This window comes from Mercenaria mercenaria, chromosome 16, assembly GCF_021730395.1.
Source record: "Mercenaria mercenaria strain notata chromosome 16, MADL_Memer_1, whole genome shotgun sequence".
NCBI classification, from domain to species: domain Eukaryota; kingdom Metazoa; phylum Mollusca; class Bivalvia; order Venerida; family Veneridae; genus Mercenaria; species Mercenaria mercenaria.
In genome coordinates this window covers 58,808,301-58,831,392 of record NC_069376.1, presented here as the reverse complement: position 1 = coordinate 58,831,392, position 23,092 = coordinate 58,808,301, and the positions used below count along the sequence as shown (strand labels likewise).

Sequence of the window (23,092 nt, the reverse complement as noted above, 5' to 3'; positions counted from 1 at the left end):
GCATAGTTATTTAAAAATCCATGCATGAATGACAAAGATAGGACCGGACATGCCCATCAATGCACTATCATGAAAAATGATCTTTAACGTCTAAGTGTGACCTTGACCTTTGAGCTACGGACCTGGGTCTTGCGCACTGCACGTCGTCTTACTGTGGTACACATTCATGCCAAGTTATTTGAAAATCCATCCATCGATGACAAAGATATGGACCAGACACGCCCATCAATGCACTATCCTTTAACGTCTAAGTGTGACCTTGACCTTTGAGCTACGGACCTGGGTCTTGCGACTGCACGTCGTCTTACTGTGGTACACATTCATGCCAAGTTATTTGAAAATCCATCCATCGATGACAAAGATATGGACCGGACACGCCCATCAATGCACTATCCTTTAACGTCTAAGTGTGACCTTGACCTTTGAGCTACGGACCTGGGTCTTGCGCACTGCACGTCGTCTTACTGTGGTACACATTCATGCCAAGTTATTTGAAAATCCATCCATCGATGACAAAGATATGGACCGGACACGAAAATTGCGGACAGACCGACAGACCGACAGACAGACAGACGGTTCAAAAACTATATGCCTCCCTTCGGGGGCATAAAAATGATTCTGCTCCATACAAGCGTTTCTCCTACTTTTTCTCACTTGAGACTTTATGCAAAAAAATGTAAACAAAAGGGAGACCACTACTTACTACAAAGGGATAAATTTCAGAATGCATAATTAGCAATGTTTTAGTTACTTCCCCTTTGGTGGTGATAGTAACAGAAAATGAATAATTGCTTCTCCCTTAGAATTTCATAACTTCCGTTGCCCATGCGCAGTGAGCACTTTACGATTGGAAGTTTTGGAGGCATATCGCTTGTAAATGCGAGTTGAAAATGATTTTATTTCTGCAATAATAAAATACTTGCGATGTAATCTCTATCATCTGTAGAAATGTCTTTTTGTTTGCTGCTGTATTTATGAAAATTGAAAATCATTTCCAACTTTCTGTGTTACTAAGTAAAAGCAAAGTTTCACCGCTGAATTTGTTCTTACAGAACATGACTTTTCCATCGAAAAAATCACGAGTGTATTTATGAATTTTCAAGCGAGCGGCACTTTCTACTTTCTATCATCGGCCGCCATATTTGTTTACATTAAAGGTCAATGTCATTGAAATACCTACAACAACCACCACTTTTTTGTTGGCTTTGATTACAAGATGAAAAATATGTTTTTGGACTCTTATATGTTTATGAAAGACAAATCAATTGTGTTTTTGAACAATAAATTTACTGATAAAGTTTTATTGGGTGTTAAAAGTCATGTCCTAGATTTTGACACATTATACATAACAAATTTTTCAGTTTTTGTAGTAAAAGTGACTGCAGCTAATTGCATATCTTTGTCCTATATGTAACTGATTTATTTTAACATTACAAAGGAAGATTTCCCTAATTTCTTTAGAGTGTTTATGGAGCCATTCAGTAAAAAAAATGAAAATGAAATTTTAGCCCTATTCAGACACATGGTACTGTAATGATAGTAGGTTTATAGACCACTTCCAACAGCCTCGCTGTTGGGTTAACCCTTTAGCGACGTGGTTGAGTGTACGCCTACAGATCTCTAGTTCCGGGGTTCGAGCCCCAGAAGGGACCTTGGTATTTTCTCTCCCTGGATTTACTTCAATGGTGTCAGAAGTGTTTGACGGACTCATGCGGTCGGCATGGAGTGTCATTCTGGAGAGCTGGTAAGCTCTGAAAAGTAAAGGGGGAGAAGTGTAGTGATAGTAGGTTTTTAGACCACTTCCAACGGCCACGCTGTTGGGTTAACCCTTTAGCGTCATGGTTGAGTGTCCGCCTACAGATCTCGAGGTCCGGGGTTTGAGTCCCAGAAGGGACCTTGGTATTTTCTGTCCAAGGATTTACTTCAGTACTTTCACTTTGGAAAACAGTGTATCATTTCCAGTCTCCATATTTTCCCATCTTAAAAATCATACAGTATTTAGGATACCTTCTATGCAACACAATAAGCTAGGTTTAAAAAGCGTTTTCAAAAGTTAAAAAAAATCTACGATTTTTATTGCATATTTTTGCTTCTTAGATGATTGTCCTTCAATATCTAAAGTTTGAAGAAATTCTATTATTGGGAAAAATTTTGCCCCAAATTCTAGCATACGCCTTTAAATGCTGATTTTGTTGTGAATATGAGATAAATTCAAATGAAAGTTACATGTATCTAAAGGTGATTCAATTCCTCATTGATTTATGTAAAAATTATCAAATATTTTCCAAAATTACAAATTTTCTGGTGATTTAAACCTATGTATGTACTGTACACGATAAACATTTACCGTGTCTGCGGTGCTATATGCGCAAGCGATAAAACCAATAACTTTATATGATGGTGTACTGTGATTTATCCTCCATCATTATGGTCCTTCGAAGTTTTGGTGGTAAGATTGCCCGTCACAAATATAAAACAATCTGACTGTCGAATTATTTTGACTAAGGGTAATGGAAGATAGATTGTTTACATCACTGTAAAGGTATAGATAGTAATGGAAGGTACTGTTTTATCCCTGTAAAGGGTTATCTAATATTACTTAATCTAACATTTTTTCTTTCAATTTTTCTGGACTGAAAAGCACTATTCAAAGCAAACTGTCACATTATCGTCAAATATAAAACTATCTCTGCATTAAATACATCAAACATTTGGAATTGTTCACTAAATATATATATAATACCACTTAAAAGCATGTAAAAAAATATTTCACATTAATTATAACAAAAATAGGTAATTTTATATTTTTTTCAGAGTATTGGAAAGCACTCATGTAATAGATATTATCGTACTATCGTAATAAATGAAACCAAACTTGGTTTAGAATTCAATCATCAGATTATCACATTTGTTCAATAATTGATCAATTCAAAACACTTAATTCCAAATCAGAACTTTTATAAGAAATTTGAGTGTTATTCATTGTTTTGGTTCATGTGGAAAACACTTTAAGGAATCGGGAAATCTAAAGAAACACGTGCAATGTTTTCATTGATTATTTATGGATTGGATTGGAATCTTTCCATGTTATATATATCATGTACATGAAGCTTTGATAATCCAATAAAATGTATTATTAATCTTAAGTTAGTGGTAAATATGACCTAATGTCTGCTCTTGTATACCAGTAGTTATCCAACAAAGTATTATTAATGAGGATTATAACATTGTTATTGAAGTAGATGTCCTGTAAGTTACAGAACACTAGTTTTATAAACTTTGAGATAGACAAGTGCATGCTGACTTCAAATTAACATGCCCTTCACCAGTATGTGTTGTATAAATCTATCCATACACTGGGTTATTGTGTGTTTTGGGTTTAACATCATTTTTCAACAGTATTTCATTTTTTAACGGTGGACAGTTAACCTAATAAGTGTTTCTGAATTCTGCACCAGTATAAACCTGTTCTCCCCAAGTAACTGCCAACTTCCTAGCAAGAATCAAAGGTGAAGGACGAATGATTTTAGACACAAAGTCTTTAATAAAATTGTCACGATGAACATATGCTTCACCCGAGGATCAAACTTACGACCTAGTGATCCGTAGATCTGCGCTCACCCTATTGAGCTTAATGCGGGCTATACACAGGATTTTGATTTAAAAGACATCTCCTCCATAAGCATTGAATGGATTTTGCTTGGATGGTCCTCTACCGAAATTTGTTCAAACGGTTCCGCTTGGTTGCACATAGGGGTTGTCGGAGTTAAAAATAGAAAAATCTTCAAACGACATCTCCTCCTAAACCGAAAGTCCAATTTTAAAGTAATTTCATACAAATAGTCCTTATGTCACCCTCTACCAAGATTGTTCAAATTATATTGATTCGTCAAAAAACATGGCCGCCAGAGGGTGTGGTCACTTATATGTATACAGTGGAAACTTTAAAAATCTTTTTGTGTGAAACTGCTGGCCTGATTTTAAAATAATTTTACACAAATGGTCCTTGTGTGACTCTGTACCAAGATTGTTAAAATTATTTTGGTTCTGGGACGATCTGTGTATGAAAAGAATTGGAACCACTGCCTTACCCTTGCATGATCGTAAGAGGCGACTAATAGGGTCTTAACACTTGGTTTTGCAGTAACTGTGATTCCAGCAGGTATGCAAATTTTGATTCCGTACCTCATGTTTTTATTTCGATGTAAATGAGATGTGGAACGTAAATTTGTAGTCCTGTTTGGCGCCATATAACCTATACTGTGTTGGTGCGCCGTAAATCCCAAATAAATAAATAAATAAATCAAAAAACATGGCCGCCAGAGGGCGTGGTCACTTTCCCCTATATGTATATAGTGGAAACTTTAAAAATCTCTTGTGTGAAACTGTTGGCCCGATTTTAGAATAATTTTACACAAATGATCCTTGTGTGACCCTCTACCAAGATTGTTCACATTATTCCGATTCATCAAAAAACATGGCCGCCAGAGGATGTGGTCACTTTTCCCTATATACATATAAATCTTCTTGTGTGAAACTGCTGGCCTAGCAGTAATTGTCTAGAATTAGACAATTCTAAGTGTCTAGAATTAGACAATTCTAATTGTTTACCGTAATTGTTCAAATTATTGCCCTAGGTTCAAAAGTGTGTGTAACATGTATATAATATAGGTTTACATAGAAGAAACCTAACTCTGTACTTAAACAAACACACTTGAAGCCTTGTACACAGGTGAGCGCTTTGGGGTCAGTGACCCTCTAGTTTTTTAGCATTATTTTCGGGGAGAGAAATGTAAACTAAGAAGAAAACGTGTAAATAATATATAGCATGTGATTTGTTTTCAATAAAATAAAAAGATTATGATATAATGTTAAGTTTTTTTGATTAAGGTATTGTATCTTATCTCCCGATGAGGTTCAACTCTGAGAGGGATTCAGATTTGGCATGGTCCTTCTATATTTTCCATCCGTCTGCCAACCACAGACATATCTGTGCCTTAGTTTGGAGTAACAAAAGCAAGGGTAACATTACAAGTACATTCTGTTATTCTGTCTTGTATTGCCGACAAGTCCTATTTGAAAAATTCAAGAAATGGTAACCATAATATCATTTGGTGATTATATAACTGCTGTTCGAAAATGTTGAGCGGAAGATAAAAAAAATCAGTATCAGTGCGACGAAAGAAAATGTAATGGAATAAGTTAAGATCTTGAGAGCAGAAGTACTTAACAATTAAACAAGCGAAGACAAAGTATTGGTTTGCATATGTTTCTAAACTGAATTCCAGATCATAAGTTAAAAACTTTGGGATATGATTTATGAAATTAGTTTTTATAGAGGAAAAACGTCATTTTTTTGTCATTTCACTAATAGTACAGAAACGTCTACCATGCATCCGCTAGACACCAACTTTTTCAAAATTAAAAAATGTTCCCATGAAAAAGCTCTATCACACGATACATGATTTCACTGTTTCCATTGCAGCCGTTCGTTTTTGGAAAGGACTCCCATGTAGATGATAATCAGTCATATCTTGGTCAGTTTTGGTGATAAAATCAAAATGGAGCTTAGACATGAGCCTGTTATTATCAGTATTATATGTGAATTTATTAATTTGCATATTCTTGTATATTAATGTGAATATTACAAAATGAAAATTTTTGTTAAAAATAGCATTTTCTACGTTTTTTTGTTCCAAACATTTTGATCTGATCTTAAAGTCTCTCTATGTTTTCTAAAAAAGTATTCTCTTACTCTTGTATTACTTTAGTTTACTCCAAACTAGGTATGCTTTTCTAGTTTGCATAAAATGAAGAAGTGACGCAACCAACGTCTAATAAAACTGAGACCTCTAAAGCTGAATAATATGATAATTAATTGTTATCGATGAAATGACAATTATTTGAGATACTAGTATATTGTTCGCTGACATAGAAGTAAGCACTAAATTGAAGGAGGAATTGGTATGTTACATTCTTCACACATACTACGTAACCATTTCAAAAACCTTTTTTATGTGTGACGCCGGTCTCTGAAAGAGCGCGGCATATGTGAACACCTGTGGCGGGCGGCGTCCAAAAGTATGTCCGCTCTCTAAGTCAAACAATTTTCATCCGATCTTCACCAAACTTGGTGACAATATTTGTTGGCATAGTATCTTGGCCAAGTTTGGTAACCAGCAAAATAGCCCCAGGCACTCTTGGATTATGGCCCTTGAATTACTCCAAAAACTGCAAATTTAGCCTTGTCCGCTCTCTAAGTCGAACAGTTTTCATCCGATCTTCCACGAACTTGCAGATGATGTTTGTTGGCATAATATCTCAGCCAAGTTTGATAACTAGCCAAATCGCCCCAGGCACTCTTGGATTATGGCCCTTGAATTACTCGAAATCTGGGAATTTAGCCTTGTTCGCTCTCTAAATCGAACAGTTTTAATCCGATCTTCACCAAACTTGCTGGCAGTGTTTGTGGGCATAATATCTCAGCCAAATTTTGATAAACAGCCAATTTGCTACAGGCACTCTTGGATTATGGCCCTTGAATTAGGTCAAGTTCGATGAAGGGCGTATTTTGTGACAGTCTGCCACTCTTGTTTATTGCATCAGTTGTTTAAAAATATTATAGAAACATAACTAATATGAGTCGATTATTTTGTACTATAAATATGCAGTATGCTTCTTTATTTGTCAGGCAGTGAGATTTTTTCCGTAACACAAAATACATTACCGCTATCATTTTTTTAAAGACATGTAAGAAGAAATTGAACCCACAATTATCAACATACTGATTTACTTAAACTGTCAGGTATTTTTCTTTTGTTAACTCAGTAATTGCCTAAAATATATATTAAACATTCTATGAATGTATTATTTTAGATGATATTTCAATAAAACACACATTATCCATATTTTTCTAATATATGATCATAAAGCTTATATCCACAGTCATTTGAACGAGTAAAAAGCAAGTTTTGTAAAAAGACTTTCTTTTATTTCAGAAAAAGTAGCATTATAAGGAAATATACAAAACCAACCCAGTTAGCTAAAAATGGAGAACATGAATGAATGAATGAATCATAGGGTCTTGAGTCAGATATCCTGACGAGGCCTGATATGATGTTATGTCTGAAATCTTTCGACCTCCGCCTCTGTTTAATAGGGACAACTTAGCACTTACATGTAGAGAACCGTTTAGTTCTTATACAGAGTCCAGGCATACTGGTTAGGTTACCGCTCGTCGTTACACGAATGGATTACTATTGCAAAGCGTTGCTAAACCAAAACTTACAAACAAAAATTTGCAGGTACATTGTATTTAAAGTAAGAACCAGGTTGTCAAAACTGAGATTTTTTAGTGTTAGCGAACCAAGATATAAGAAGTATATTAACTTGATATATTTGAAAAGAAGAAGACTGTTGTAGTGATTTCGAAACATTTAAATGTATGACTGTAGGGCTTTGATAATTGATCGGCAAGAAAATTCCATTTACAGATGTTGGATGTCATATCATCTGTAATATAGTTTCATTTTGCTCATACCATCTTCAATAAAGAGTTCCATTTTGCTCTTGATGTATTTAGAATATCGTCAGTTGAAAGTTCGTTTGTGGAAGAAAACGAACCCTCTCTTAACACACGCCAAGAAAACAGTCGATGAAATCCTCTGGGGATTACAGCAGACACTTTATCTGCTTTATAATTATTTTTAAACCAAGTTCTTCGATTCTTACGAGAAAAAAAAAATCAAAACAAAGACCGTTTTGTTTTCGCATTTAATCTTCTTTTAATAAAACTGACATTGAATACGCCACAACAGAACAGACTCTTACCTCCCATACATTTATTTCGAAAATAAAAACTGTCCTTAAAAAGCCTGAAAGGCACCCTTCAAATTTAATGATATCAAATCGACTTACCAGGACTTTTTCTCAATTTCACTGAGGGATCGAAAGACGATTTAAAATTCGTCTTGGTAGTAATGGAAACAAGGATGCTAATACTATAGCAAAGGAATTCATTACCACATAAACATATAAATCAAATGTAAATAAATACACTTTATCTGAATGGCAATCGAACGATGCTTCGTTTATTTTACTTCATTATATAATTTTATATGTATTACACTAAGGGAACAGATTTGTTCGCAGGGAGGAAGTTGTTCTTTCTCGCTGTCGAATAGGTCCCGTTTGACTTATCTTCTGAACAAGGAAAATTAATGGATGTGCACCATGCCGAGCACCACTTACTATTAAACCTATTTTATTTTAATGTGCAGCGCAGTGTTTACAATGATGTTCAATCTTTAAAGGAGTTGTTTTAATCGGATAAATTTTATCATTTTAAAGCAGACGTGCATCTTATATGATATATTTTTATTCACATCTGTTGCAATATTACTATGTTTGCGACTGATGGTTTTAACACTATAAATATATATAATTATGTTTTTACTTAAATGTCTTTAGATATGTTTTTCAATTTACGTTTTCAATATAACTTCTTCTCGGCGATGTATGACCTTATTGTGTTGATTCGCCGTAAGGTCCAACTTTTCACAGCTATTTTTTCAAATATCATGATACTGATCTTAACATTTATATCTAAAACAGATATTACAGCAGTCATAGTAACGTAGCTAGAAAAGCACTACTTCAAATGTATTCAAAATACAGCCATAAAGGAGGGTGATCGAAAACAACGACTTCTATAATATTTTCTTGCATACCAGACGGGGATTTCCGGTATTTTTACCGGTGCTGGAAAAATCCATCTTACACCCCGGGGTGTAAGATGACTCTCGTGCTTTGAATGACGTATTACGAACTACATATATGTAGGAGATTTATGTAGTTATTTATATTTTATTTCGAAAAACGGAATAAAAATCCAATACCTTGACAGTTCCTCTTTGTTCCTGATAGTATATTTCTCGATTCAAAACACGTTATTTTATCAAAAATTCATAACGTTACGCTGGAACTGATAAAACAAAACCGGAACTAAACATTATTATTTGTCTTTGAAACGCCATGACGTCTTTCCTGTTTACGGACGTTGATTTCCCGCGCTTTGTTTAAATACGCTGCTATAAGAAATAGATCTAAAAAGAAAGCCGTTCGACTGATTTTATTTTTATTATTATATCTTGATATCGGTATGCAAGAAAAAGATTCTGTCACTGGTTATAGGTGCAGATGGGAATATCCGGCTCTCGGGTAACTGTTTAGGCGGTAACTCGGTAGGAACCTCGTTACCGCCTAAACAGATACCCTCGAGGCCGGAAATTCCCATCTGCACCTACAACCAGTGAAAGAATCTTATATTCTACTTATAGCAATCAATTATTCAAACATATAACAAATATCTGACAAAACAGTTACAGAAAGAACTAAAATTAAATGTATTTCAAAATAATCAAAAATGTAGCTAAGAGTTTATATTTGATTTGAATGATTGATCTTATCGTATGACAGTAATATAAGCTAATGTACCGCACAGTTTTATGGCGTTTTGAAATGTAAACAAACAACAAAACGTTTCCGATGCAAACACGAATTCCTCGTTAAGGTGGAATGCGCCTAATTTGAAGTTGTTAGATTCCGTTTAGAAATTTTGTTTAATACAAAATTCAGCATATTCCTCATAGAATGCGTATTTTACTTTTTTGATATTTCTGTAACTTTTTTCTCTACAAACCTTCAAATACGGCTATTGACGTCCATTTTTGATGAACCATGATTTCACGTCTGTCAGACTGTTTTCTTAAATCGTTCTGTTCAGTCAGCAAGTATCGATTTGCTTGTTTCTCATCATCTTTTTATTTAAAAATGTCTTTGAAATAGTGTATAATTTGTGGAGATCATTTTAACGTTGAGGCCGATATTTACGTTAAAGTGACGTCAGAGCGACAAATATGACGTTTAGTTTTGAATAAAAAGTTTGCGTTAATCTTGTCTCATGTAAAACCCAAACGATAGAATTTGACAAAAAACTAACATGATCATAAAAACTTTACTTTCTGTCGATTGAAGGAATAATATTATGGGGTCACCGAATTCATTTTCGCGTAAAATTACGTTACGCTACCCCTACCCCCCAAATCACAAGATAGCGCAATTCTGGGTACTTGCAGATAGCATTAACGGATATGTCCAAAAGATGACTTGTTACCTCGGAAAGCGGTTCGAACCAGCAATTGTCGGTCTACAAGGTACCCGAGTCGTGTTGGATCTACTGTCAAATTGTAATTTGCTAAATAAGGGATATCATGTTGTGGTTGATGGTTTCTTTAGTAGCATTGACCTTGCAAAGAGGTTTTTGCTGGTCGGTACTTATGTCACGGGCACATTACGCGCCAATCGACCAATGCCCATAACTATAAAAAATGCCCGTCTAGATTCAAGTGAAACCATATATATGCATCAGGGGGGTATTCTCATAACAGCATACAGACCAGCAAACCGGGCACGATCTAAACCAGTGAGATTGTTATCAACAGCTTTTGCCGCACGTGATATACACGACCGTTGCCCTGCCATTGGTCATACGTACGCGTATAAGCGTTATAATGAACGATGTGGACGGTGCAGATATGCTGCCTAGTTTTTATAATGGACAGAGAAAGACAATAAAGGTATGGGAAAAATGGCATTTAACATTATACAGAGAATGGCCCTTAATTCTTATGTGCTTTACTCACAAAACACACAAGAGAATCCCATGTCTTGTTTGAGATACATGCAAGCAGTAGTCAATGGTCTTTCGGAAGAACATCTTAGAGAGAGAAACCAACCTCCAATGGTAGTGTGGCGGGAAAGGCACCGTAACCAAGAACTGAGTCCAGTTGCAGGTAAGGCACTGAACAGATTACCCGTTAGTTGATTGTAGTAAAACTTCTAGCCAGAAAAAGTTATTTTATGTATATGATTTATTTCATTGGACCTTAAGTCTTGATTTTGTTGTAGCAAATTCTGCACAAGTACTAGAATAAAACTGAGGCAGAAAAAAGTAACCTGACTAAGCAGAAAAGATGTCAGAATTATTACTTTACGGATGTGTTTTCCGGAACACCCTTTACAAACGTGTTCATTGAACAAGTGTCACTGCAGTAAATGTATGCAAGAGTTTTTGTTTATACCAACATAATTATGAATGAAATTCACACATAAGATGTCAAAGATAAAGTATTTATATATCTAAAATAATGAAATATTCCACTCAAAATATATCTCAATTACATTTCAATATTCTTACGTCCGTACTTTTTCATTGAACTAGGCGGATGCGAAAAAGACTGCGCGGTCTGCTCAAACCGTAGGATGGCAAGACGAAGATCAAGGAAGGAATGTTCAGTTTGTCTGCGCGGTTGCCACAGAGTCTGCTGGCAAAAGCATGTGTTGTCATGTAAAAGACCCGAGTGAAAAAATTTCGTTTGAAATAAGACTTACTTATTCTAATGAGTGCGTTTATTTGTGCTAGCGTGTGCGTGAGGAAGACTTATTTTTGTGAGAGACTTTTTCTGTGAATTATTTAAATATTGAAAGATGATACGATTTATGACTACAAGAATGTGTGTGCGTCAAGTTTGAGGCGTTTGAATTTTTTGTTTGTCAACTTCAGGTATGTGTTGTATAAACTACCTTTTTCATTTATCAAACACTGGTCACGCACATGAATAGTGCCATAAAAGATATTGAACATTTTAACATGGAAACAGCTGTAAGCATGTGTTCATCAGCCAGGACACATTTTAAAAGGCAATAGTATTACAGGTTATGCCGCATAAATGTTGAATGCGTTCTCTAACTTTCTTTCTTGTAAATTCACTGCTTATGATATATATATATATATACATACTCAACTAAACCTGAGATAAACAATTCTAGAACAACCATTCACTTTATACTGTTTTGACAGTCCTAATAGTACTATGGTAATTGGATCAGCACGTCAATTATTACCACCAATTAATCAGATGACGTCAAATTTATTTATCGGCTTTCAACGACAGCGACGTCACTTTGGCAGCTTTTGAATTTTCCGTTGGCAGCGAAAGGGCTTTAAACAGGCATTTAATAGCAAGTATGTACGTGATATTCAGCACGCAATGATAGGTCAAACGTCCATCTTTGGAAGCGGGTAAAGCCGCCTCAATTAAATTTAACTATGGAATGTGTCTAGCAAAACAAATAGCTTAAATACATATATAGATGTTGACGTATATAGATTTAATTACAAAATCAATAATGCAATAACGCTTTAGCTATCTTAGAAAAAACTTCAACATTTCAATGACGAGTAGACTAATTATTTCTTTCAGGTATCCGATGATCTTCAGTCTGCCTAGAATCATGTTCGGCCACTTACAGAGTAGCATGTTCCCACTTTATTTAAAGAGTCATATGTATTTTCTAGAGTTCATTATCCTGTTCATTATACTTTCTCTTTTTTCTCCCAAACAGTTGATAGGACTGTGCATATGTGTGATATCAACATTCGTGAACAGTTTTTACATAGCACCAAACATCGTCGATGTCATGATAAGCGTGTTCGAGATTGAGAAATCATCCGGAATAGCGTACGTGGTGGAGTACTGTGACAGAACTGAACTTAAAAAAGATTCAAAATACTGTGAACATTATAAAAGATTTAGACTGAATCACGGAATATCAGGATGTGCTAATGTTAGCACACATATTTGCAATATCATGTATTTGTATCATTTAGCAAGTATGAGTGCGAGTCTCGATTAGAATACTTCCTACTATGTATGAGGCTGTTTCATTACATTTTCGTGTGACATATCAGTATTAACAATACCCTTAAGAAGTAAGCAACATGTTTACAGGGATGCTTTGATGCAGTAGTCTTACATTATATCGATGTCCTTATTCCTATACCGCCTCGGTAGCCTAGTGGTAGAGCGTCCGCTTCGAGTGCGGGAGGTCGTGGGATCGATCCGCGGCCGCGTCATACTAAAGACGTAAATAATGGCACTAGCAGCTTCCTCGCTTGACGCTCAGCATTAAGGGGATAGTGCTAGGACTGGTCAGCCCGGTGTCAGTATAATGTGACTGGGTGGGGTATCATGCCACGTGTCTACGGCGTGATATTCCAGTGAGGCAGCACTATAAAGTTGGGCATTGTGCTCGCTGCTACAAGTAGACACCGTCGTTTATATGACTGAAAAATTGTTGAAAAAGACGTTAAACCCGAACACACACACACACACACACACACACACACACACACACACACACATTCCTGCAGTGATCTAAAAGGGAACGATATAACGTGAGGTGTTGTAGAGCGTTGTAAGTAGCAATGGGTTATGACAATGTCATATTATCATATTATTAGAATCATTGTGTTTAGAAGGATATTTTTGTCAGTATTCTATATGTAACATATGTAATGTGTCAATATACAATCGTTATTATTTATTTTTATGAACAATTTCAAGGTATTTCTACGTTAACTTGTCTTAGAATTGAACTGTATAATATAACTTTATTTGTAATCATATCTTTTTGTTTTTCACTCTCCAGAGCACAAGTCTTTGTGTCTCTCACTGTCTGATGCTCATTGCCAGCGGCGTCCGGTCGTCCGCTCACATTCTACTCTAATGTCATCTTGTCTGTAACTATTCGATAAGTTGGCCTGTATGTCCCGTTTAACTGTACAAATGACGCAAACGGGAGAAATTTTTAAACGCCACCTTCTGAATCACTGTCCGATGTTTAAGTAATTTTATAGAACAATTCATTGAATGGTTCTCTATCAAGACTGGGCAAACTTCTACAATTCGTCAAAAACATGACCTTTAGATGGCGTAGTCACTCTTCACTGTGTATGTGTTCATATTGCTGACCAGAATATGTCTATAGCGTACAGACGGAATATGCATTATTTAGATGAAGTCATGTAAAATGGGAAAGAGTATATTTCTTGACAGACAACACCCAAAACACAGTCAGAGAACAATGTATCGCAAAATAGATCCATAATAAAAAGAAACTGAAATGTAACAAACAATATAGCAGACGGAGTGCTTAAAAAATCCAACAACAAGTACATTTTGATTATATGTTTACTACAAAACTACGTTAAGGTTAAGAAGTAGGCTTTTAGAAACAAAAATCAAACAACAAGAAATCATTGAAAGAAAGAGTTGTTTAACATGAAAATTGAACAGCATGTAAGACATGTATATAACTTTACGAAACAAGTGTCAGTATACTGATATAAACATTGAATTCCAGAAAATGACTGCCTATATGAGCCCCTCTTCCAGACAGTCAAACGCCTTTAAAGACTCACCAGTTTCAAAGAACTGTTACACATGTTCGTTTTGCTGTATTTGCAATAGCGTGCGAGTGGTGAAATTTCACATAACAAGTTGGAACACAGTTTTCAGCAATTGTTTATCTTTATTTTTTTTTTCAGAAATGGCATTCATTTTCAAAGGGAGACAACACTTTTTCTCGACGATTACTTAATATAATCGGAAAAAGTTGTCTCCTCTTTGAAAATGAATGCTATTTGTACTTAAAATAATCGGGAAAAAATGTCTACCTTTTAAAATGAATGCCATTTGTAAAGAAATAAAGATAAACAATTGCTGAAAACTGTGCTCCACCTTGTTATGCGAAATTTCACCACTTGCACGCTATTGCAAATGCATCAAAACGAACATGTGTAACTAATCTTTGAAAAAGGTGAGTTTTTAAAGGCATTTAACTGTCCAGAAGTGCAGCCCCATTAGGCAGTCCTTTTCCGGAATTCAATATACTGAGGGTCCAGACAGCTTTTATCTGAGAATAAAAATTAATAGCACTTTCCTATACACGTTACACATTTTAGATATAAATTGAATGACTTCTCCCTATATTAAGACCATCCAACTTTGAAAAGTACTTTTTGAAAGAACCGTTAATGGTCTTATCAGCGGGATTCTACTGTAAGATTCATTCTCCGCACCAATAGTGTGTACATCTTTGTTCCTCGGACCAACTGTTATTATTTATACATTTCATTTTTATATTAATTGAATAGAATCCTGTATGACATGTCACCATTAATTCGGTTCCACTAAATGCTATTGGGTATCCACTATAAATATCTGGTAAACCACAAGCTGAAAATACAAAGTAGAACATGCCGCTTTTAGTTAAAATACCAACGAAACGCATGTGAAAAACTTTGCAACATTCTCTTAGCCAAAGTAGTACATTTGCTAAATGCAACTGAACGATCTGTTATTCAGATAGAACCAATTATATAAACTCACAAACACGTTCTAATATTTTATTCAATGGCAACACAAAATTATCACAAAACAAGAGCCTAAATATGAATGACTTCAAATACAAATAGTATAATGCAGTATGTACACAGATATCTAACGAGTCTTGAAATGTTACTTATATGCTCCCTTCGTCACATTAGTGTGTGTACATACTTGTACATCACTTTTATATAAATCTTGTCTTAGACAATCAGATTCCAACGCATTATACTTACGTATTTATGTTTTAACATGGCCTATAATACTATTCGAAGTTTTTATATTATTTTAAAGGCAATAGTTACATAACAAGGAGTAATAATGTTGCACTTACTTGTACAAGCTATGGATAAGTCGTACCGGTGAGAGCTTGAACGACGATTCGGAGCTTTTAATGAACATCTATATATAGTGTCCTTTTCTTCTTTGCAATTAATATTGATTACCAGCATTGGCCCAGTTCCTTCCCCATATATTGCAGTATCAAAATACATAGCTAAGCTAGAAGAAATTTAAAAAAAACAAGATATTGGATGATTATATGAGCCGAACCACGAGAAAGCTTTGCGATCAGCAAGGATCCAGGCCAGTCTGCGCATCCAGAATCCATTTTGTTCGCTAACTGTTTCTGTAATTGCAATAGGCTTTGAAAGCGAACAACATGGATCCTGACCAGACTGAGCGAATACGCAGGCTGGTCTGAATCCATGCTAGTCTCAAACGCACTACGTTGGTTTTCTCATGGTGCAGCTCCTTATTATATGTTTCGTTTATTTTGCTTTATGCTGAATAATTTCCACATCATACACGGTGTCTCATAAACATTAATTTATGTATCAGTCAACGATTAGTAAGCAAATAAAGAAAAGGATTTTGCGTGGCGTGGTTTTAAAGGGATTGAACAGTTCGAACGTGGCCTCCCTGTTTGAAGTTGTTTTCCGGAATTAAGTGCACATATCCGTTTCGTAGATTAATACTGTACCTGTTTATAAGCTGTTCAGTGTGCATACAGAACAGCTCTTTCTTCCAATGTCTTTATTTTCAAAATATGATCATACGCGTTAATGGTTCAATTTTGACGTATCTAATATTATCAATGTTCATCATATTTTGTTCTATGTATTTTTTGTCACTTGGTACATAATTAAAATAATAAAATATGCTAAGCTTACAGATACATTGATCAAGGTCGTTATTTTAGTTTACGTTATATATAAAACATGCACTGTTATTTGTTTTTGAAAATCTAGAAATGGAAAATTCTCGACAAAGTAACATTAGGTTTTTATTATGTTTGAATAATCTGTTTATTTCAGGACTGCGAAACCTATATCTATTTACCTTGCACCATGCGTTCTGCATATAGTCTGTGCATCATACTTCTCAACAGATCCTTTGTCTATTGTTCCCCAGCGGCCATCAATATATAATTCAATACGACCGTCGTCCGCTCCAGTGCCATCAATGAGCCTCATGTTGGTGGTATTAAAAGGAAAAACTACAATAGAAAAATTTTGAATTTTTGGTATTTAAAGGAAAAAACTACAATAGAAAAATTTTGAATTTTTGTTAAAGTATATAGATGTCCGAATTCGTATGATACTTATAATACTGACTGTGTATATAAAAAGATCGTCTATTGCATTTCAATATATCGAATTATTATATTCTAACAGGGCTAGATTTGATTTCAAGTTGAACAAAGGATTTCAAACTGTATATTCTGCGATAAACAACAGCTGACGCATGGACAATCGGTAAGGCAGTATTGTGACGCCAATTATGACGTCACATTATACCATATGACGTCCAGTTCATTACTACTCAAATAAATGAAGTCTTGCTTTTTTCCAAAATATCTCAATTAACATGTAAGAATGAAACAAGAAATGCCCTCTGTACGTTTGTCGTTCAGTATACTACTGTTCGTCGTTCAGATGCTTATATATGAAACAATGGCAAACCTCTCGAAGGCCTAGAACACTTTTTTTAAGTTAATTCTAACAAAGAAGTATAGCTCTTTGATTCTAATGATCTATTATTTGACAAGGTCATATTATGACAATAATGGTTTACAAAGATTTAATATACTTTCCACAGCAATTCATTCATATAACGGCGTACAGTTAAAATAACCTAAATTCCTGGATTCTGTACCAGTACAATTCTGTTGCCACAAGTAACTGCTAACTTCCCCGCATGAATCAGAGTTTAAGGACGAATGATATAACGTCTATTGTTAAATCGTCGTTGAGAATATACGATTGAATTTACGACCTCGCGATCCGTAGATCTGTCCCTATTGAGCTAAGGATCAAGGACACTGACTTTAGCCAGTCTGCTCCTCCTCCTATTTGTTTACAACCAAACTAACCATATATTGCCAGCTAGGTACATATCTTTCTTTGTTACATTATTTATATAGGAGGATGAAATATGCTCGCCAAATTTAAGTTATGTTTTAGGAAAAAGGTGGTAAATTTGTGAATTTGTGTTTGTAAACAAAATTAACTCATTACGTTCTACAGGCGAACAGCAACATATAGTTACAGTAATATTATGACAAAAAAAACATGTCAACTACGTCAACTATGTCAACGCTTTTTGAAAATATAATACAATAATATATTTCAAAAGTCTAATCATACCAACAACAGCTACCGGGTGTTTTTGCTACAACGGTAGTTAATATCAAAACAAATTTTCATTTTGCCACGGCAATATTGCCATTGCAGATTTTCATTTTTGTTAAACGTGTCTTACCTATTTTGTACGTAAATATAGGTAGTATAACAATTTTATACAAGCTAAACACCACGATCAAAGCATCATTTTTGCGAAAGCTTTACGCAACAATCATAAAGCAAAAATAAGGTCATTTTTTTGTATTCGAATAGACTGAACGAAATAACAGACTTTTAAGTTTAAATAACCAAACAAGTAACTTTTGTACAAGCGAAAATAGTTTAAAGAATGGGATATGTCAACTGAAATATTAATTAGATTAGATAGTAATTCAATCAAAATCTTTGACACTGAAAAAGACAGATGGCAATAGGCGGAAAATAGATACCTTGATTGCAAATTGAAGTGTAAGATAAGTCATTGTATTGTTATATTAAAGGCAACACTTGCTCTGGGTCTTACCTGTTGCAATTTCGATCAACATATGATTCAACAAAAACACATATGCTATGTGCATATTAATGGGTGCCATCCTATCTGTTCGTTCCTGCAATAATAAACAAAATAAACAAACGATTACTTTTAATAATGAATTTTAAAATGTAAGGCATCATGGCTTATGCTTCTCTTTCTTGTAGGAAAATTAAGGTTTGCATTAAAATTATATGTTCATGCACTCAATGTTATTTATTCTCTGGTCCTGTCGTATCATTTTTATTACAAATGTTACTTTTGTTTACACTTCCACTTTATGTGCACATGTAAGTGTCTCTCGTAACTATAGTTATCAAAAATTGCACTATTTCATTTGACACACCTGGGTTATCTTCAAATAGATTTCATTGGTGTTCATATTATCTTTACTGATACCGACCTTCCGTTTTCCAGCTGGATGGCTTCCTAACAGGATGAATTCAACTCACCGAGGGAGTTTCGAGCCCCGATCGGTGAGGACCCAGCGACTCAAAGGCAGTGACCTTAACCTGTCGGCCAAGGAGGATACTTTTTAACTTGTAGAATATATCATTGAGTGAATGTATATCAAAGTTGCCTTAAATGATTACCCTCGAGAAATAAAAAAGAAAAAGCGAAGCAAAACAAAACAGATTAACTAGAAGAGTAGAAGTCTTTTAAGGAGCTTTCGTGGCTGTTGTCTTTATTCGGAGATCGTTCATATTATCATTGTCTGCATTGTAAGTTCCCTACCGGTGGAACACCGGAGGTGACATTGAAGTCCGTTTGTAAATTCCGTCTATCCACAGACCTGTATACCAAAATTAATCAAAAACTATTCAAACTAGAGGCAAAAACTTGGTTCGTGTATTGAAGGTTATATGTCGATAATGCAAATATATGGCTTATGCTTGAAGGTCAAAGCAAAATGACACTTCTGAAGGTCAAGTAAAAATTGTGTCTGCTTCATGCCTTTTACATCCAATCATGGATTATCTTAGTCGTATATACAAATGTTCGCCATAATGAGACAATATGTCAACACTTGATTGATATTTGTTGGTTAAAGGTCAAGGTCACTGTTTAAGGTCTCTGCCCTATAAATTTAATTGTATTGAAGGAATTTTATTACTACAAAAAGTTTCCAGTTTAGACATTGTCGTGACAAAACCCTATGTTTGTCACAAGGTCAGTATTAAAGGTCAGGAAATTGTTTCGTTTGCATTGGTGAAACTTAATCTGCAATAACACGCTGACCAATGAGACAATGCGGTAAGGATCGTTTTGTACGCAATTATGACGTCACATTAACATAATACGTCTGTTCATTACTACTCAACTAAATGAATAATTTGCTTTTTACCAAATTTGTATCATCCAATTATCATGTAAATATGTAAATAAGTAATTGCCCACTGGTACGTTTTTTCGGTGCTGAAATACTGTTCGTCCCGTGTCAGATGCTTATATTAAATACATTGGCAAACCTCTCGAAGGCCTAGAAATTTTTAAGTAATTAATCTAACAAAGAATAACTCTTTGAAGTTCTAATGATTATTTTGAAAGGTCATATTATGACAAATAGGTTATACAAAGATTTAATATACTTTACCTACGCAATATTCAAAACGCGTACAGTTATTTAAATAACCTAAATTCCTGGATTGGGTGGTACCAGTACAATTGTTTGCCAACAGTACACTAGCTAACTTTCCGATAACAATGTTTAAGCGCATAATGATAAAAGTCTCATTATTGTTAAAAATCGTCGTTGAAATATACGATTATTTGAACTCTAGCGATGCCGTAGATATATCGTAGCATTGAGTTAAGATCAAGACACATGACAATTTACCATCTCCCTCCTCCTATTTGTTTACATCAAACTAACATATATTGCCGTTGGTACATATCTTTCTTGTACATATATTTTTTGATATTAAGATGAAATGATGCTACGCCAAATTAAGTTATGTATTAGTAAAAGGTGGTTTAAATTTGTGAATTGTGTTTGTAAACAAAATAATCATACGTTCTATAGGCGAACAGCAACTATAGATTTACAGTAATATTACAAAAAAACATGTCACTACGTCAATAATTCAACCTTTTTGAAAATGATACATACAAAATTATTTCAAAAGATTAACATACCAACAACATCTAACCGGTGTGGTATTTGGTGCGAAATGGTGGTTGTAAGACAGTAATAACAAATTTTCTATTTTGCCACTGCGAAATATTGCATGTGCAAGACTTTTCAGTTTTTGTTATAACGTGTCCTTACCTTTTTGTACGTAAATATGTAGATAACATTTTATACAAGCTAAAAACCACGATCAAAGCATCATTTTGGGAAAGCTTTACGCAAGACATTCATAAAGCAAAAATAAGGTCATTTTTTTGTATTCGAATATTGATGAACGAATAACAACTTTTAAGTTAAATAACCAATACAAGTAACTTTTGTCGTACGAAAATAGTTTAAAGGCATGGGATAGTCAACGTGACAATATTAATTAATAGATTAGTATTCAATCCAATATCTTTGACACTAGAAACAGACAGATGGAATAGGCGGTAAAATAGATAGCTTGATATGCAAATTGAAGTGTAAGATAAGTCATGTAATTGTATATTAAGGCACAAACACTGCTCTGGGTCTTACCTGTAGCATTTTCGCAACATATGATTCAACAAAACACATTTCTTAAAGTGCATATAAATGGTGCCATCCTACTGTTTCGTTCCTGCTTAAGATAAACAAAATAAACAAACGGATGTCCCTTTTAATAATGAATTTTAAATGATTAAGGCATCATGCTTCATGCTTCTCTTTCTTGTAGTGAAAATTTAAGTTTTTTGCATTAAAAGATATGTTCATAGGACTCAATTCATCATTTAAGCTCATGTCCTGTCGTATCATTTTTATTACAAACGTTACTTTGTTTACACATTCCACTTTATGTGCAACATGTAAGTGTTTCTCGTAACTTTAATGTTTATCTAAAATTGCACTTATTCATTGAAACACACCTGGTATCTTCAAATAGAATTTTTGTGTTACATTAATTCTTTACTGAACAGACCTATCCGTTTTCCAGATGATGGCTTCCTAACAGATGAATTCAACTCACCGAGGAGTTTCGAACCCCATCGGTGGGAACTACCAGCGACTCAAAGCCGTGACCTTATACCTGTCGCCCAAGGATGGTATACATTTTTAACTTGTGAGAACTATATCATTGAGTGAATGTATATACACAAGTATGCCTTCAAATGAATTACCTTCAGAATATTAAAAATTGAAAATGGGCCAGCTAAAACAATACGGAGTTAACTAGAGAGTAGAGTGCCCCTTGTTAAGGACTTCTGAGCTGTTGTCTTTGCATTTCGGAGATCGTCTTATATTATCATTGTCTGCATTGTAAGGGTTCAGTTTCACCGGAACAGGGGTGACAATTGAACGTCCGTTTGTAAATTCCGTCATAATCACTGCACCTGTATACCTAAATTGGTCAAAAACTATTCAAACTAGAGGCAAAAATTGGTTCTTATGAAGGTTTTTATGTCGATATTGCAAACTATGCTTATGAAGGTCAAAAATGACATTGCTGAAGTTCAAGTTAAAAGCGTCTGCTTCATGCCTTACATCCAATCCTGATTATCGTAGTCGATAAACAAATGTCGCCATCACATGAGTATCACAATGTCAATCACTTGATTGATATTTGTTGTTAAAGGTCAAGGTCCTGTTTAGGTCTCTAGCCCATAATTTTAAGTTGTATGAAGACAGTTTTATTACTTACTAATAACGCAACTTCCGACAGGTTTAGGACCATTTGTCGCGTCACATAACTCATGTTTGTCGTCAAGGTCAGTATTAGAGTCAAGAGAAAATCTTTGTATCTACATTGTTTGAGTATTTCTTAAAACTGCACATATACTCGTTTCCCCATGATAGACAATGTCTGTTACTATGAATCGTGCTTATTGACGTCGATCACTTATTGAAATAAATGTATACATATTTTGTCTTAACTACTGTTGTCAAACGGTACACAAGGGATGAATTTCAGCTGTGTTAATACTACCGTAATTACACTTCTGTATAGTACCACTGCAATACACACCTTTCTGTTAATTATGTATAATGTTAACTTGCATACCATGGCAGGATTTACGTTATTTTTGAGGTGCGGAAAAAATCCATATTACATCCGGGATGTAAGAAGACTCTCTTCTGTAGAAAATGACTTATTTTTAACACACATATATAAAGATAATTATGTTAATTTATAATTCTAATTTAAAATTTCGGATAAATATTCATACCATTGACAGTTCCTACTGGTTCCTGATAATATTTTACGGTATTCAAATCACGTTTTATCAAAAATTGATTAAACTTTAAGGCCTACCGCACTGATAAAGACGTACAAAACTGGAATTAAACACTTATGTTTGTTTGGGTCTGACGCCTTTCTGTTAACGACGTTGTTTCCTTGAAGCAGTGTATTTTAAAGGCATACAGACACTAAATAGCCTGAGCACCTTTGAAAAAATGGTAGTCGCATAATGGCGGATTCAAATAGTTCTCAGTTTTATTTGCTGTAAGAAGGATTTTTCCTTGAAATCATTGCTATATATTGGTTGAAATCATA

The 23,092-nt window shown here is 34.7% G+C and overlaps 1 protein-coding gene and 1 pseudogene across 1 annotated transcript; one reads left to right on the top strand and one right to left on the bottom strand.

The window, feature by feature from the left end:
- Positions 1-8,716: 8,716 nt before the first annotated feature.
- On the top strand, positions 8,717-11,122 carry LOC123539844 (uncharacterized; annotated as a pseudogene).
- Positions 11,123-14,075: 2,953 nt separating this feature from the next.
- On the bottom strand, positions 14,076-22,811 carry LOC123540894 (scavenger receptor class A member 5-like). Its single transcript, XM_053527194.1, has 5 exons — positions 22,767-22,811; positions 18,438-18,524; positions 16,632-16,788; positions 15,625-15,791; positions 14,076-15,140 (listed from the first exon to the last, which is right to left on the bottom strand). Exons 2-5 carry the CDS (start codon positions 18,505-18,507, stop codon positions 14,971-14,973), a joined length of 564 nt encoding a protein of 187 aa, XP_053383169.1. The 5' UTR covers positions 18,508-18,524; positions 22,767-22,811; the 3' UTR covers positions 14,076-14,970.
- Between the last annotated feature and the right edge of the window lie 281 nt (positions 22,812-23,092).

What these genes read in the sequence shown, in the direction of transcription:
- LOC123540894 (XM_053527194.1), bottom strand. Translation starts at nt 18,507, where the DNA reads ATGGCACCCATTAATATGCACATAGCATATGTGTTTTTGTTGAATCAT. An exon ending in GTTGATCGAAATTGCAACAG is followed by an intron (nt 16,789 to 18,437) that starts GTAAGACCCAGA and finishes TTTCTATTGTAG; the next exon opens with TTTTTCCTTTTAATACCACC. An exon ending in CTTATCCATAGCTTGTACAA is followed by an intron (nt 15,141 to 15,624) that starts GTAAGTGCAACA and finishes TTGTATTTTCAG; the next exon opens with CTTGTGGTTTACCAGATATT.